The sequence below is a fragment of the Bombyx mori genome, chromosome 17 (genome assembly GCF_030269925.1).
Source record: "Bombyx mori chromosome 17, ASM3026992v2".
NCBI lineage: Eukaryota > Metazoa > Arthropoda > Insecta > Lepidoptera > Bombycidae > Bombyx > Bombyx mori.
Genome location: NC_085123.1, coordinates 3,494,317 through 3,511,468, shown reverse-complemented (window position 1 = coordinate 3,511,468; position 17,152 = coordinate 3,494,317). Strand labels below are relative to the sequence as shown.

Here is a 17,152-nt window from a genome sequence, read left to right as displayed (position 1 = left end):
CGATACTTAATCAAACTGCGCAAATAGTCGGTATTCCGACGACCCGCTATCTATAAGCATTAATAGAGTCGATCTATCGACAGTTCGCGCTCGAAGGATTAAGAGCAATTTACAACTGCTTATTTAGATCGAGCGTAAATGAATCCGCAAAAACACTAGTTGTCGAAAATACTTTATTTTTCATAATTTTACATATAAAACACATGCGAACGATCACATACATAAATAAGTGAAAGAGGAACTTTGTACATAAAATCTTAAAAAGTTACAGTATTATTATTATCATCTTAAAATGTCATAAAAAATTTAATACAGAAAAATGTATACATTATTTGATTAGAAACACTTTAGTGTTCAATTTATCACGTACCATCCAGCTTCGGAATGAACTCCGCTCCACGGCGTCTCCCGAGCGCTATGACCGGTCATGCTTTTTTTTTATTGCTTAGATAGGCGGACGAGCTCCCAGCCGACCTGATGTTAAGTGGTTACTGGAGCCCATAGACATCTACAACGTAAATGCGCCACCCACCTTGAGATATAAGTTCTAAGGTCTCAAATATAGCTACAACGCCTGCCCCACCCTTCAAACCGATACGCATTACTGCTTCACGGCAGAGATAGGCAGGGTAGTGGTACCTACCCGTGCGGACTCACAAGAGGTCCTACCACCAGTAATATGCTTTGAGGTTTGAAGTGTGAGACAGCCGTTGCACTACACAATTGAGATTTCAACCTCATATCTCCAAATGGGAGGAGGAATGGCTTCATTGGGCACGTAACTCAGAGTAGGCAGTCAGCTTCACCCAGTAACGTAATTCATGACCCGTTATTTCCTCAATAATACATACACCAACTTATCGTATCGGATTAGCTATTATCACTGATCTGTGATATGAATTCGCTTTTATTAAGAATATAATTAATTCCATGTCGAAGTATAGAAAAATATTAAATACTATGTAGATCTGATATTCTATAAGATACATATTACATACAATATTGCTTGATTTTTAGTATCATCTGATATCGGTAATACCAATACTAACAACACACCTCGACTAATCACATTAGATTCCAAACAGTTTAAGACATATTAACTTGTACCGATGGCCCTTAACGTATTTATAAATATACTTATTAATCTTAATAGTGCTATTTTGTACAATACATGCATTTTGAAAAAACGACTAATAGTTTGTGCTATTTAGTACTTAGTTAACTAAATAAATATTTTTTTATTGACTCTTTGCACGTGTTTACGGTTCTTTTATCAATATGCCTATTAAAATAGGCAGTATTGTTTTTAAACGCTTCTCAAATATGATTTTAATTTAAAATGTTCTATCTATGTTGTTTATAGCACTGTGTCGGTGGCGGGGTCGATGGTGACGGCGTGCCTCTCTCCGTTCTCGTTCGACATCACCATTTGATATGGCACTTTGATCTGTAGCGGCACACGCAACTTCGAGTTGGATGGGGCCTGTTTAACAAAAATATTAAAATATTAAGCATCTATATATTAATACGTGAAGCAAAAACTTTGTATCCCTTTTTAAGAAAATTGCGCGGACTGAGGAGTATGAATTTTCCCACACTTATAAGAGAATATAGAGAAGGAGTGCAGAATGTTAATTTTTTTTTTTAATTATACATAATAAATACAATAAAATCAATAAAAAAAATACTACACACACACATGTGTATATATTATACTCTTTGTTTATTGTCAAACTTCCCCCAAGCCGGCTGGTCCCCGTGGGGGAAAATGACTATAACCCTCCAGTAAGCAAAACAGTACCTCAAAAATCAATACAAATTGGAACATTTAATGTAAAATCGTTAGCATCCACAACAAGATACATAGAACTAGTATACTCACTAGAAAAATATTAGGCTTAGTTGAAGTTAGACGGATGGGCTGTGGCATCGAAGAGCATCAAGACTTTATATTCTGCTTTAAAGGAGAAACACCTGGCATGCGTAAAGTAGGATTTTTGATAATCTAGTAAGCTTCTTAGGCTTATCTAAAAGAGTTGCAATACCTCAACTGGAGTTCAACAAAATGATAATATCAATCAATAATTCAAGTGTATGCACCAACTGAAAAGGATTCTAAAGAAAAATCGATAAAATTTTATGAATCACTACATTCTTGTAGTGATTCATAAAATTTTATCGATTTAAAATTAAAATTTTAAATCGATTAAATTTTATCGATTTAAAATTTTATCGAAGCGCAGGCTAGTGAAAATGTACTGTTAATGGGAAACTTCAATGCCAAGATAGGGATAGCTACAACAAAAGAAGAAAATAATGGATGAAAAGAGCTAAGAACAAAGAAAATTGGATTAAGCTGGAGGAGGCCTATACCCAAATAGGGGTTCCTATCGAAGAAAAAGTTTGATGTAGGCAAATCAAATAAACAACAATAAATAAAAAAGAAGTGTAAAAACTAAAAATAGATCAAAATGTAAAAATCATATTACTATATATTTAAGAATATTTACATGTAATACTTAGGTGATGGGAAATAAAAGGCTTTATTATTATTATTATTATTATTATTGTCAAACTTTAGTTATTGCTTTTATTAAAGTCTGTGGTCAAATTGAAAATAGATTAATATTGTTTATCTTTAATATTAGGCATTTGTTTATAGTATATACATATAATGTAAATCTGTGATTAAAGAAATATAGTCTTTGACAATAGAACCATAATAATGTTTAAGCTATTAATTTCAATTAATTATGGTCGAATTTGGACTACTGGGGGACCACTAGTATTAAATATTTTTTAATTATTTTTAATTTTAATAAAATTTAATAATAATTAGGTATATATAATAATAATTATATAAAATTATAATTTTAATTATTAAGTATTTTTTGTCCATACCTAATAGACTAGTAGCCAGCCCAAGGTATTGATACTGCTACTCAAGGACCGGTAGGTGAGCTCACGGGCTCAACCTGAGAGATTTTGCTAACACTGTCCCTAGCAAAAGTAGTGCTTTGCAGAATCTACCACCGGATCGGAAACGCGACTCACTGAGGAGATCCGGCGAGAAATTCAGTGAGTCTGCGAAGACTGCTCTTGCTAGGGTTTGTGTTAGCAACGTCGTCAGGTTAGAGCCCCGTGAGCTCACCTACTAGTTAGGTGAATCTATTATAACTCCTCAAGGTAGGAAGAAAAAAAGTGTCAGTTTAGGTTCGAGAGTTGCAATATAAAGTCTCACTACTCACGTGTATGGTAATTTCCGGTTTTATTTCCTTCTTCTTTGGTATTGAGTTTATCGGATACAGACCCGGCAGACTCTTGATCTTTGGCATCACAACTAGTTTTGCTTTGGCGTGTACTTGCGTGTGTTTCTGCAGGTGGTCCTTGCGGTAGAATCCTGGAACATTATAATTGTGACGTCATTATTACGAGAACTTCATGCAATTGCAAATAGTGCATACCAGTATACATGTAATATTTGTTTAACTCGGCGGTTTACTTTTCGAGATTCTGAAATTTTTTTAATGGGATAGCCGTATAATAGGATGCCAAGCAATGGGATACTCGAATAACGGGGTACTTGTATAACAGCCTGGCCACGGGACATTCGCCGATGCGAATATTCGCGCGGTGCGAACGGCGAAGCGTCTAGCGACTAAAACAAGCGCATAGAAATGTACCTAACAAGCCACGCGCACCGGCGACCGGCGAAGCGACCGGCGAAATGTACTGAGCGAATCGCGCGATGCGGCGGGCGAGCAAAACAAATGCATGAATACGGACGGCGCGAGCCACGGAGTCGAGCGGTAGTCGCGGCGAATAGTGCAGTGATTAAATGAGTTTAGTTGTTTTCGCCGCGAAAAATTAACGCCGAAATTTTTATATTTTTTATTTATTTTTTATTTTATATTTTTAAAGTCGTCGTGGCCTAACGGACGTCCGGTGCAATCGTGTTGAGCGATGCACCGGTGTTCGAATATCAGGCGGGTACCAATTTTTGTAATGAAATACGTACTCAACAACACTCAACGTTCACGATTGATTTCCACGGTGAAGGAATAACATCGTGTGATAAAAATGAAATCTTCAAAATAATAATTTGCGTAATTACTGGTGGTAGGACCTCTTGTGAGTCTACACGGGTGGGTACTAGCACCCTGCCTATTTCTGCCGTGAAGTAGTAATGCGTTTCGGTTTGAAGGGTGAGGCAGCCATTATAACTATACTTGAGACCTTAGAACTTATATCTCAAGGTGGGTGGCGCATTTACGTTGTGGATGTCTATGGGCTCCAGTAACCACTTAACACAAGGTGGGCTGTGAGCTCGTCCACCCATCTAAGCAATAAAAAAATAAAATAGCTGAAATACTAGCTAGACCAGCTATTTGGAAGTCTCAAGTCTCTCAGTCAAATCATGTACTTCACAATCTTTTCCAAATAATAGGTCCTGAACCAAAAAACTATTAATTTGTAAGCAATATCGAGATAATTTCGATATAGACATTTCGCTGTCGGACTTCCTTACTAGTCGCGGCGGCGAACGTGAGTACCCGTGGCCTGCAAACGGTGCTGCGCGAATGGTCGCCTCGCCCACCGCTTCGCTGTTCGCACCGCCGATCCCCGTGGCCAGGCCGTAACAGGATACACGTATATATAATTGGATACATATATAATGGGATACATATATAATGGCATGCATATATAATGGCATGCATATATAATGGCATGCATATATAATGGGATACATATATAATGGGATATATATATATATAATGGCATGCATATATAATGGCATGCATATATAATGACATGCATATATAATGGCATGCATATATAATGGCATGCATATATAATGGCATGCATATATAATGGCATGCATATATAAGGGCATATATATATAATGGGATGTAACTATACTTGAGACGCATGGCGCATTTACGTTGTGGATGTCTATGGGCTCCAGTAACCACTTAACACCAGGAGGGCTGTGAGCTCGATAAAACATCAAAGCAAAAAAAAAAAAGGATATATTTAGGGATACTCGTATATATAACGGGATACACATATAATGGGATACTAGATATGTGTCGTTCGTTCAATTTTAGAGATTCAGATCAGTACTGACCTGTCGACAAAATGATCCGGTTCGTACGACCCGTTCAGTCGAACGTTTCGATCAATTTATGACATAATTAATATTATCAGGTTACTGGCTGGATAAAGCTTAGTATTGAATAACAGTTTAAAGGAACTGTTATAGTTCGATTGTTTACGTGAGATCAAAACAGTCCAAATGCGCTATGCGTCATTACGTTACAACGAACGACTAAGCGAGACGGGCGCGGGGCGAGACCCGGCAACCCGAAATGACCCGAATGACTGTCGTATGGTTCTTTTCTTCTGATACGTAGGTTTTGTGTTAAACGAGTCGATTTAGTGAACGACTCATATTTTTTTTAAGTGACCCTATCGTTCGCGCGGATTTTGAGACCCGGGTCGTTTGATTCGTTCGTTCGCGAACGACACATATCTATGGGATACTCGCATAATGTGATAACCGTATAACGGGACACACGTGTAATTAAAGCACTTACCTTTCCCACAATCGGGACAGAAGAACGATTTAATTCCGGTGTGTATGTTCAAATGTATTTTGTAATGATCTTTCCTCCTGAATGTCTTCGAACAGTATTTACAGACGTAGACGCGCCTGGGCACGGGCAGGTCGCGTTCATCCTTGACGAGCACCACCTGGGAGCTGTCCTGGGGCCCCATGTCGACCTGATCGTTACAAGTTTACTATTAGAAATAGATACATAATATTTCTGTTTATTTAGTACAGTCTACTTTTTTCTTTTTCATTGCTTTGATGGGTGGACGAGACAGCCCACCGTTAAGTGGTGTTAAGTGGTTACCGGAGCCCATAGACATCTACAACGTAAATGCGCCACCCACCTTGAGATATAAGTTCTGAAGTCTCAGTATAGTTACAACGGATGCCTCGCCCTTCAAACCGAAGCGCATTACTGCTTCACGACAGAAATAGGCAGGGTGGTGGTACCTACCCGCGCGGATTCGCAAGACGTCCTACCACCAGTAATTACGCAAATTGTAATTTTGCTGGTTTGATTTTTATTACACGATGTTATTCCTTCCCCGTGGAAGTTAATCGTGAACATTTGTTGAGTACGTATTTCATTGGAAAAATTGGTACCCGCCTGCGGGATTCGAACACCGGTGCATCGCTCCGGACGAACACGAATGCACCGGACGTCTTATCCGTTAGGCCACGACGACGACTTAAATACCCAATAATAGTTACTTATTTTTTATGAAACTTATTATTATTTCGGATTCTTTAAAACGTATCTTGATTCCTAGATCGCATTCGCTTTATAAGTACTTATAAATTTGTTTATGACAGTAAAAGAAGTGACACTCACACATACGAATTCGTGTGGCAAAGTATTCTCTTTCTTGGCTCCCTCCGGAGTCGCCTGCTGTTGTTCCCCTTCGCTTGGACATTCGTCTTGCCCCACGGCACATTCGTGGTTGTTTAAATCAGACGCCGATGCTAGTTCTAGAAGAAAAATAATAATAATAATAATAATAAAAAAAAGCAGTCTTGCTCGACAATGCCCGTATAGTTCGCCGGTTTCTCTCCCAATAGTCCCTAACGCTCCGGCCGATTGTTGCCCACCTCGCCGGAGTGTGTCCTGCCGTCTTCCAAGGCGTGGCAGTGTTTAATACATGATAATAATAATAAATTTTTATTTCAGAATTAAATTCCATATGAAGTGTTAGTAATACAAAACCTATCTTAAAAAAAGCAGTTCATTTTATTTATTTTACATTGACGATGGCTGGTCTTGAGCCAACATGGACTTCATTCCAGTGCCTCAGTATAGGGCAGCAATAAATCATAATAATAAATAATAGTAATTTCCTAAATAATTAATCGATTTTATTATATAGCTAGCGGCCCGCTCCGGCTTCGCTCGGGTCTTTAACAAAAGTTTTAGTTAGGAACCCTAATTTTTGTTTAAAAAAAAATAGCCTATGTCACTCGGAGATAGTGTAGCTTCCAAACAGTGAAAGAATTTTTCAAATCGGTTCAGTAGTTTCAAAGCCTATTCAATACAAACAAACAAATCGGTCCTCTTTATAATATTATTTTATTTCGAAATAATTGTATTAGTGAGTATCAATAAAGAATGCTGTCCTTTTCCAGCAAAGCGATTGCTGGTGTATTTGTATGGCTTAGATGAACGGTGACGTCATTGTTTATTAAATTGAACGCGTTCTTTGTACACCGTGAAATGACTCCTTTTTAAACTTCCTTGTTTCTGAATACAGTTCGTTATCGCAGATGGGAATGTCATGGCTTTGAAAGGTTTTCTTTTTAATTTGCCAAATAATTTTTAGTATGATTTTCGTTATCTTACCGTACCACGGCAATTAATGATTCATCGATTTGACACGCCTGTGGTACTTTCGTATGGAGAAAAGTTGCACGTGGTCGCGAACCTCAGCAGTGAGGGAACGATGAAGAAGTAAGTGTTACCTAAAATAGTGGTAGTGGTAGGCAGCGGCTGCCCCTGGCATTGGTGAAGTGCATGGGCGACAGTAACCACTCACCATCAGGTGGGCCGTGTGCTCGTCTGCCTACTAGAGCAGTAAAAAAAAAAACATAATCTTATAGACTCATGAAGGTACCTTCGTTACAAATTGAGCACCAGAGTGATCCACCGTCGTTTATATCCTTGACATGTACATTTAGATGTATTTTGAGATGTTGCTTCCGCTTAAAGCGCCTCTGACAGATCGAGCAGATATGTTTCCGTTCGGCCTTGTACTCTGAACGTGGTATTAAAAGACTGTTATCCGTGGTCTGTAAGAAAAAAAAATCAATTGATTCATTGACTCACTCGTTGGTGCAGTAGTTAGCGACCTTGATTGTTGCACAGAGGGTCCTAAGTTCGATTCCCACATCGGGCTAATATTGTGTCATGAACTTTTTATTTTATTTTTACTGAGTGTTTATTATAGTGGCCGTATGACCTTTTGTGTTTAATTTCCAGATATTCATATTATAATCGAGAATAAGAGAAGTCTAAGGAACGTCTTATATCACTACTATATACTATACACGCGTGACTATCATTAGTTCTCCATAATCCATCCATCATTAAGTAATTCACTCACTCATTTCATTGATTGAATGAAATTAGGCAGAAATTCACTCTCCTTTAAGATATTCCCACAAGTGAGCCGCTATTCTCTCTCCCATTCTTTCGTAAGCTAAATCTATAGGGGTATACGTTTGTCTCTTTCTCATTTTATCTTCAAATAACAAAATGTTCTACTGCTAAGTAATAGTCGCTGTATTAATACAGTCGATTCTTTTAAGGGATTTTATGACCTGGTAACTAAGATCTTAGGTCAAGTCTTTATTAAACTTTAATGAAACTTTTTTATATGAAAAATAATATTATGAAATGTAGTTTATTAATATGAAACATGGCATGAAATGAAATGAAATGAGATGATATGGGATGAAATATAATTTCAGTAAAGCGGTGGTCATTTATTTACTGAGACTTTTTCAGTGGAATTCTTGGAGGATCCCGAGAACTTACGTTCAGCGGCTTTGTTTCATTATCCCACATTTGTGCACTTTCACAGATACAAAACAGTTAATAAACCACCAGTTATTACACATTTAAACCTGAAGAAACACTAAATAGACAAAATAAAACAAATCACACAACTGCATTTCTCGCGTTCCCACCAAAAAACCAATACAGCTAATTCGATCTTCTGTTTCAGAGAAGGTAGTTCTTTTATAAGGCAGAATCGACATTTAACAAAATTAAGTCTTACAAAAACCTTACTAAATTATAATACTAGCACAGGCAAGAAATTGGGGGTGAGATCCGGTAGTTTACTGGGAAGGGGGCGGCAACACCAGCGGGATACGGCCCCCTCTGCGAGACCCCACACCGCAGGTTGTGCTCTAAGATTTTAGGGGTTAGGAATTTCCGCAAAATAACATTTTATACATGAATTTATTCCGGTCATTCGTTTAAAATTTCGCAATTTTTTTATTTATAATATACTATTTACGTGACTTATCGAAAAAAAATTGTAAGTTCTAAACAACAAAGAAAAATTTAAATTTGTGTCCTAAAACAATGAGATTTATTCACTTTTCAAGTCGACTGACTAGTTTCCTTGCAATCAGACTGGATTAAAACCTCCTTGATCGATAAATTTGATGCGATAAATGAAAAAAAAAAACAACCCCTATGAACTTTACTTGGTACATTGAATGTCACTTGTTACGGTCCGTAGGGCATAAAAATTGCATGTTGTTAACTTTTTTTAATGTAAAAAGCTTTTGTAGGACATATTTCAATAACTTAAACTACGTTTATGATATTCTCATATTTTTTTTGCTGAAATCGATTTTTGTTAAATCAAAATTTCATCTAATTTTACTGCCTTATTTTATTAATTACCTTAAAATCCGAGATACACTTAATTGGTTTGCATAAAAAATTGCGATACGCGAGAACGAGGTCGAATACCGAAATCTTGATGGATCACGTTGATAATTAATTAATTAGACATTTCGTCTGTACAATAGTAAGTTCTCAGGACAAATTTGTTCAATGAAAAAAAAAAAATAGTTTATGGTTTTCGAATTAATTTTTGAAAAGTACTCACAAAGAAGTTCGACTGATCGGTGTATAAGTTCTGCACAAGAGGCATCTCCTCTATCTCGTTCGCGGGCTGATTCATGTGTGTGCTCATATGCGCCATCAGCTGTTCTTCCTTATGATAGGCTAAAATGAAATACATATTTTTACGTAATTCCTTCAACCCTGGAACGGTCTTAGGTATTGAAATCGCTGGGGTCAAAAGGTAAGACCTTTGCCGAAATCGTATCGAGCGAAGCAAATAAGGGCGTGTACACATTTCTGTAATGATACTTTAATGAAATACGTACCTAACCATGAGTTAGAAATGGGATTTCTGCCATGAAGCAGTGATGCGTTTCGGTTTGAAGGGTGGGCCAGCCGTTGTAACTATACTGAGACCTTACAACTCGTATCTCAAGGTGGGTAGCGCATTTACGTTGTAGATGTCTATGGGTTCCAGTAACCACTTAATACCAGGTGGGCTTGTGAACTCGTTCATCCATTTAAGCAATAAAACAAACTCCAAAATATCAGACGGCATTTTGAAATAATTTAGCCTTTAGTTAATTCATCATACAATGTTATAAATCGAAATATTAAACTTGTTCAAAACATAGAACGGATTATTCTTGGCTTGAATTTCAAACTAAAACACCGTAATATTCTAACGAAGCTATCCGTTTCGGACACGGTCCCCAAAATCCGACGCGACCCTCCCAAAAATAAGCGAAATCCCTGGGAGCGTACCATACCCTTTCTAGTACCCCCCTTCGCAACGTGCCCATGGGGGAATCACCCCTCTCTGAATAGGGGAGGGTTCAAGCCCGGCTACGAAACCCTGTTGCTAACCCGTGTGGATACTGACGTAATTCTAAAATTGTTCTATCGATTTTGTCTGAACCAGTACTGTGGTTAGTACTCTGGATCGTTTAGTGAATATTTTTTTGCACATTCATATCGTTGAGGATATAAATGTGATATGAGGCGAAAAATATTGTTTCTGTTAAAAAGACAATTGTCATTTACGTGAGCTCTTTTCTCACGGTTTCTCGGAATGTGACTATCATAGACAGTATTAAAGCGTGGTTGTTTTCTATTTACAACTGTAAGTCAATGTTTTTTATGAAAAGATGCTCTTTTACGGATTAGATGCGAGACTTTAACACTTAATGCGTTTAGGAAGCAGTAATTCGGATTAGGAGAGCAGTCCTCTCCTTAACTATACTTAAAGCTAGAAAAGTTTGTCACGCAGTCGCGCAAAAATGGATGAAGCGGTTGAGAATAAAACTTCGCTTTAAAACAGTTTATATCCTGATTTAAGACAAACCATACTTTGATTAGGATAAATAAATGCCGTAACCCGGTTACACCGGATGCATATACAACAATCGACACATCTTTTTTTTTTTATTGCTTAGATGTGTGGACGAGCTCACAGCCCACCTGGTGTTAAGTGTATACTGGAGCCCATAGACATCTACAACGTAAATGGGCCACCCAGCTTGAGATATAAGTTCTAAGGTCTCAAGTATAGTTACAACGGCTGCCCCACCCTTCGAACCGAAACGCATTACTGCTTCACGGCAGAAATAGGCAGGGCGGTGGTACCCACCCGCGCGGACTCACAAGAGGTCCTACCACCAGTAATTACGCAAATTATAATTTTGCGGGTTTGATTTTTATTACACGATGTTATTCCTTCACCGTGGAAGTCAATCGTGAACAATTGTTAAGTACGTATTTAATTAGAAAAATTGGTACCCGCCTGCGGGATTCGAACATCGGTGCAACGCTAGATACGAATGCACCGGACGTCTTATCCTTTAGGCCACGACGACTTACGAATCTACATCTACTAATAAATAAATTTTCAAAAGTGGTAGAAGAAACTTAACCAAAAACGGTATCGAAATTTTATGTCAAAATTGAACTAATTTCCAAGACGCCTTCTGTTATTAGTCTGAATGCCATGAACAATGCAATAATCCTTCTTTAAAACAGTTCGTTCTATATATACCGAAGTGACATCTATCAAGTAAGCAGACAATATTGCTCATGTCCTTTTGTGGGTATTTTATTTATATTGTATTTTCGATTTAATGCGTATTCGCGTTTTATTCCATCGCGTTACGAAATCACAAACTTACATTTTTAGATGATATTATATTTGAAGAATTCGAATTTATCGAAATGAAACCAGATAAAATTAGATTTCATATGCTATTTTATGGATCTGATGTGACGATCAATAGAAGATATCAAAGATGTTCTTGTATATCCTATTGTGGTGGGTAGCCATAATATAACGCAAGATATTTGACAGATGCCTGAATCTCGCTTACGAGATTTTCAAGATGAGCTTGCATATATGCAAGTTCAGAACTTCAACATACGTTTTTTTTTTCCTACCTAAGCTGATAGCCTTGAGAGGCTATTTCAGCGTAACATTAACTAGTAAGTGAGCTCACGGGGCTCAAACCGGAGTGATGCTAACACTGGCCCTAGCAAGAGCAGTGCTTCGCAGAATCTACAACCGGATCGGAAACGCGACCCACTGAGAAGATCCGGCGAGTAACTCAGTGGTCTATGGGTTAAACGACATTCGGATCGTCGGTCTACCGAGTAAATTAAAGCAAAACGTTTGGAAAATCTTATTAACGGTCCTATTTACTACAAACTCGGTGGTGGTAACGTGTCTAAATGCAAACGCACGATTAAAATAATTTTAGCGTCCATAGGTCAGAGCAATTTCATCCTATTGCTGTTCGTAGCAAGGTTTGTATTAGCCTGAACCCGAAAACTACTTTAACAAAGACATGTTGTTTTTCGCATTAAAAGTGTATAATTTCCAAAAATATTCGGAATTGGGTTAATATGCGTAAACATTTGGTGTCACCAGTATTTTTCTCATAAATACTGTCAAAAGAGCGTAGTTTAGTTTTAATTATTTTTTTTAGTTTACCAATGTTTTGACTACTATTAACAAAATTAATACTCGTACATAATTTTATCTTACTTTAAAAGACAGATAATGTAACTGGAAAAAAATAAAAAATAAATGATGCAAATATGATTAATATGATTAATATTAAAAATATTACATAATAAGCCTTTAAAACACTCTCCTGTAAAATTAGTAAGTTTTGAGATTATACAGTTTTATTGCGGAGAGACGATGTGTCTTAGAAAGTCGCCCTTGAAATGTGTGGAACAAGACATTAATACTTATGATAGATAAAAGTTTATATCCGTCATGGGCATTAGGCAGCGGTGTACTGCTCCATATTCATTTTCTGAATTTTGCGATTATATCTTTGACTTGTATAGGCCTGTATAGGGAGCAAAATAGTTAGAGGCACGATTCTATATATTTTTGGATATGTACTTCATTTTGAATGAAGCATCGAGCCAACATCGTTTTTTTGAATTGATTCATAAATGTAGAGAATTTTATACATGAATTTGATTCAGATTTCTTAAATTCGACACAATGATGGATGCAACAGATGGTAATACCGTTAAATTTTACAAAAAACGCGAAACGCAAATTTAACAACAAAAAATAAACCGACAAACAAAGTTGTAACATAAACAAATGCAATGACCAGCTCAAGTTCTTTAAAAGTTCTATTAATTTTCGAAATAGTTTATTTTTAGCATTTTTTGTACAGTGACGTCACAACCCTAATCCCAAATACGGGGATTGAACATAAATTTTAATAAAACAGGTATCCGAAGCCGTGTCCTAACGAAAAGGCAAGGTCGGACGTTCACTAACTGCGTAATGTTTCGGCTAATCAGCGAAACACTACCTTAATCACAAAAGATAGGTACCTAAATGCTTTATACTATGAATTTTTACATTTTCTATGTTAGAGCAATGTTATGGCACCGAAATTTTATGTTTTAAAATGAGAAATCTTTTTGTTTAAATACATAAATATAATTAATACGTGAAGGAAAACTTAAAAACTTTGTACCCCTTTTTACGAAAATTGCGCTGACGGAGGACTATGAAATTTCCCACAATTATAGAGAATATAGAGACGGAGTGCACAATACTAATATTTGTTTTAAATTATGCCTAAAAATACATTAAATCAACAAAAAAAACATTACACACACTACCATCTATTTGACGCACACACGCATGCATACTATTTATTTATTGTCAAACTTTTGTTCTTGACGTCTGTGGTCAAATTGAGAATAGATTAAATATTGTTTTTATTTATTAATATTTTTCTATAGTGTAGTTAGTCTTGGCAAAATTTGTGATTTATGAAATAGAAAAGTCTTTGAAAATAGAATCATAATAATGTACAAGCTTACAATTTCAATTAGGTAATTTATAGTCAAATTTCGACTACTGCGGGACCACTATAAATATAATTACTTGTCCTGACTGAGTTATTCATACACGCAGAGCCAACACAGCCCGGGCTTCAGACTTCAAATTTAGGCAGTTAATGCCTTTTATGTTGTAGGTAAATAAGCATCCAGTACGGAAGGATCTTTAGAAATTTTACCCCCAAGAGACTCAACTAAGAGATGAACGGTTGTTTGGAAGCCCGTCATTTTCATAGTAAGAAGTGCGAAATTTAATACCTATACCTAAAGTTATAAGTAAAGTTAGGCAATCCAGACGCTTAGTAACAGATATCGACATAATTACTTCAGTGCGCCGCGTAGGGCACCGGTGACCTACATGATAGTCAACGTATTAAGTATAGTTCAGTATTAGTGTGAATTTAATACGCTTCGCTGTGACTATCATGGTAAATATCAGTTTCTTGAATATACCACTTACTGGTGGTTTAAGACGTTTTGTGAGTCCGCACGGGTAGGTACCACCACCCTGCCTATTTCTGCGTTGCAGCAGTAATGCGTTTCGGTTTGAAGGGCAAGGCGGCCGAGGCAGGGTGGAGAATCGGACAACATCTATTTTTCATCCCCTTAAATGTTAAGAGTGGTGCAACCCAAAAAAATTTATTTTATTTTTTAGACATTTTTTTTGTTTTTATTTTTTTATGATACAGCATACAAAAATACATACAACCCTGTTTCACCCCTTACGATCAACCCTTATTTTTGATTTGTTAATTAAAAACTATAATTTTTCTTGCAAGAATTTTATTTTTATGTTGTCATGACTTAGAATAAAAAATTTCATATTACTCTTAATTTTTCACCCCTCTACGATCAACCCCTATTTTTTATTTGTTAATTATTAACTTTAATTTTTTTGGCAAGATTTTCATTTTTATTTTTATTTTGTCCTGAATTAAAATAAAAAATCTGATGTTACTTACTCTGTTTGTGTCAAATACATGGTAGTGTGTGTAATGTTTTTTTATTGATTTAATGTATAATTAATGCATAATTTAAAAAAAAAATAGCATTGTGCACTCCTTCACTGTATCCTCTATAAGTGTGAGAAATTTCATAAGCCTCCGATCGCGCAATTTTCGTAAAAAGGGATACAAAGTTTTTGCTTCACGTAATAATATATAGTTAAAGCTTTCGATTATAAATACGTCTCCGCACACTTATAGTAGATAGTTATTTTTATTGAACCTAAAAAAAATTTTTCCTAGAAATTATATACATGGCCAAAACAACGTTTGCCAGGTCAGCTAGTCTGTCGTATTTATTAAATTAAGAACCTAATATTTTTAGAGAGACGAAACGAAAAAATGCTGCTGAGTTCCCTTAAAATTTTACTTGTAATTCTCGAACGTTTAGCGAAAGCTATTCTCGGCCCACCATAAATGTTGGGGGAGATTTTTTTTCGCAAACCCCGTTCTGTTTCGGGACATTCATGGTATTGTTATTCCTAGGGGTTTTAGAATATATATTTTTTGTTCGATTCGTTCTATTCAGTCTGCAATATCTATAGGTATATTAATACGCGAAGCAAAAACTTTGTATCCCTTTTTACGAAAATTGCGCGGACGGAGGAGTATGAAATTTTCCACACTTATAGAGAATATAGAGAAGAAGTGCACAATGCTAATATTTTTTTTTAAATAATGCATAAAAGATACGTTAAATCAATAAAGAAAACATTACACACACTACATACCTTGTATTTGACGCACACACGCATGCATACTATTTATTGTCAAACTTTTGTTCTTGGCGTCTGTTGTCAAATGAGAAAAGATTAAACATTGTTTGTCTTTGTTAATATTTTTTATAGTGTAGTCTTGGCGAAATTTGTGATTATAGAAGTATAAAATACAATCATAATAGTGTACAAACTTACAATTCCAATTAATTATAGTCGAATTTCGACTACTGCGGGACCTCTAGTTATGGTAAAAATGCTATTATTCTTTACTAAGTAAGGCTTACAGTTTCGCTCGTGTGGACTTCAGTTTAAATCGCGTGACCCAGAGAACCATCGTTATCAGCGTAATGAAAGGTGGTACCCTATATTCTTTAATAGGATTCAAACTATTCCCAGAAATGATTTTATTAAAATCGATTCAGCTATTTAGTACGTACGTACATGAAAATGTAACACAGAGTAATTTTCTTTTTTATACGCTAAGTAGCTTCCGACACGTTATAGTATGAAAGAAAAATATTTTAATGGCAATAATCTTTGTGAAGTCCGATTTTAACGTAACACAACCTAATTGTGCTCAATGATAATGTCTAACTGTGAAAACACTGGTGGTTTTACTGGTAATAGGACCTCTTGTAAGTCCGCGCCGGTAGGTACCACCGCCCTGCCTATTTCTGCCGTGAAGCAGTAATGCGTTTCGGTTTGAAGGGTGGGGCAGCCGTTGTAATTATACTTGAGACCTTAGAACTTATATCTCAAGGTGGGTGGCGCACTTACGTGGTAGATGTCTATTGGCTCCAGTAACCACTTAACAGCAGGTGAGCTGTGAGCTCGTCTACCCATTTAAGCAATAAAAAAAAGAAAAAAAAACACTTACGACAGTTTTCAATAAACTTTTTATATTAGTATTTTTTTTATATATATTTTTACACAGATTTTTGTTATATTAGAATCAGTGTTTTATGTTACACTTCTTTAGTTATCCCTTTTATTTTTGCAATTCCACTAGAAACAAACGCTCTCCGCGAAATCAATGCGTAAGTTTTGAGAACAGTGACGTCACTATATATGTGTAACAAGAGACTGATTCCATTGAAAGGACTCATAGTTCCGAGAGAGAATGTTGTTGCGCCCTAAATTCCCGGCGCCTGGTCCTTCCACGTCCTTTACTAGTCAATAAGCCTAAGAGAATATGTACTAAGCATTCTCGATTGATTTCCAGAGTAAATAAATCTCTTTCGCATCTCATGATTTGGTCGTTATGAGCGGTCTACAATCGCGCAAAATACGCTTGCCAAGACTAGAACCACACTAGAACCGTGGTCCAAATGCGAACACAGTATATAAAAGACATTGTGAAGTTCGAAGAGTT

General features: G+C 36.4%; 1 protein-coding gene across 2 annotated transcripts in view; it reads right to left on the bottom strand.

The window, feature by feature from the left end:
* Positions 1 to 159: 159 nt before the first annotated feature.
* LOC101740760 (zinc finger protein 484) overlaps positions 160 to 17,152 on the bottom strand; it is a 31,493-nt gene continuing 14,500 nt past the window's right edge. For both annotated transcript variants that reach the window (XM_062673292.1, XM_062673293.1), the window contains 6 exons: positions 9,733 to 9,851; positions 7,720 to 7,894; positions 6,447 to 6,583; positions 5,598 to 5,784; positions 3,249 to 3,400; positions 160 to 1,483 (listed from right to left, as the gene is read on the bottom strand). In XM_062673292.1, the coding sequence (XP_062529276.1) occupies positions 1,358 to 1,483; positions 3,249 to 3,400; positions 5,598 to 5,784; positions 6,447 to 6,583; positions 7,720 to 7,894; positions 9,733 to 9,851 (896 nt within the window). In that variant the 3' untranslated portion in view covers positions 160 to 1,357. The remainder of the gene's footprint in view (positions 1,484 to 3,248; positions 3,401 to 5,597; positions 5,785 to 6,446; positions 6,584 to 7,719; positions 7,895 to 9,732; positions 9,852 to 17,152) is intronic.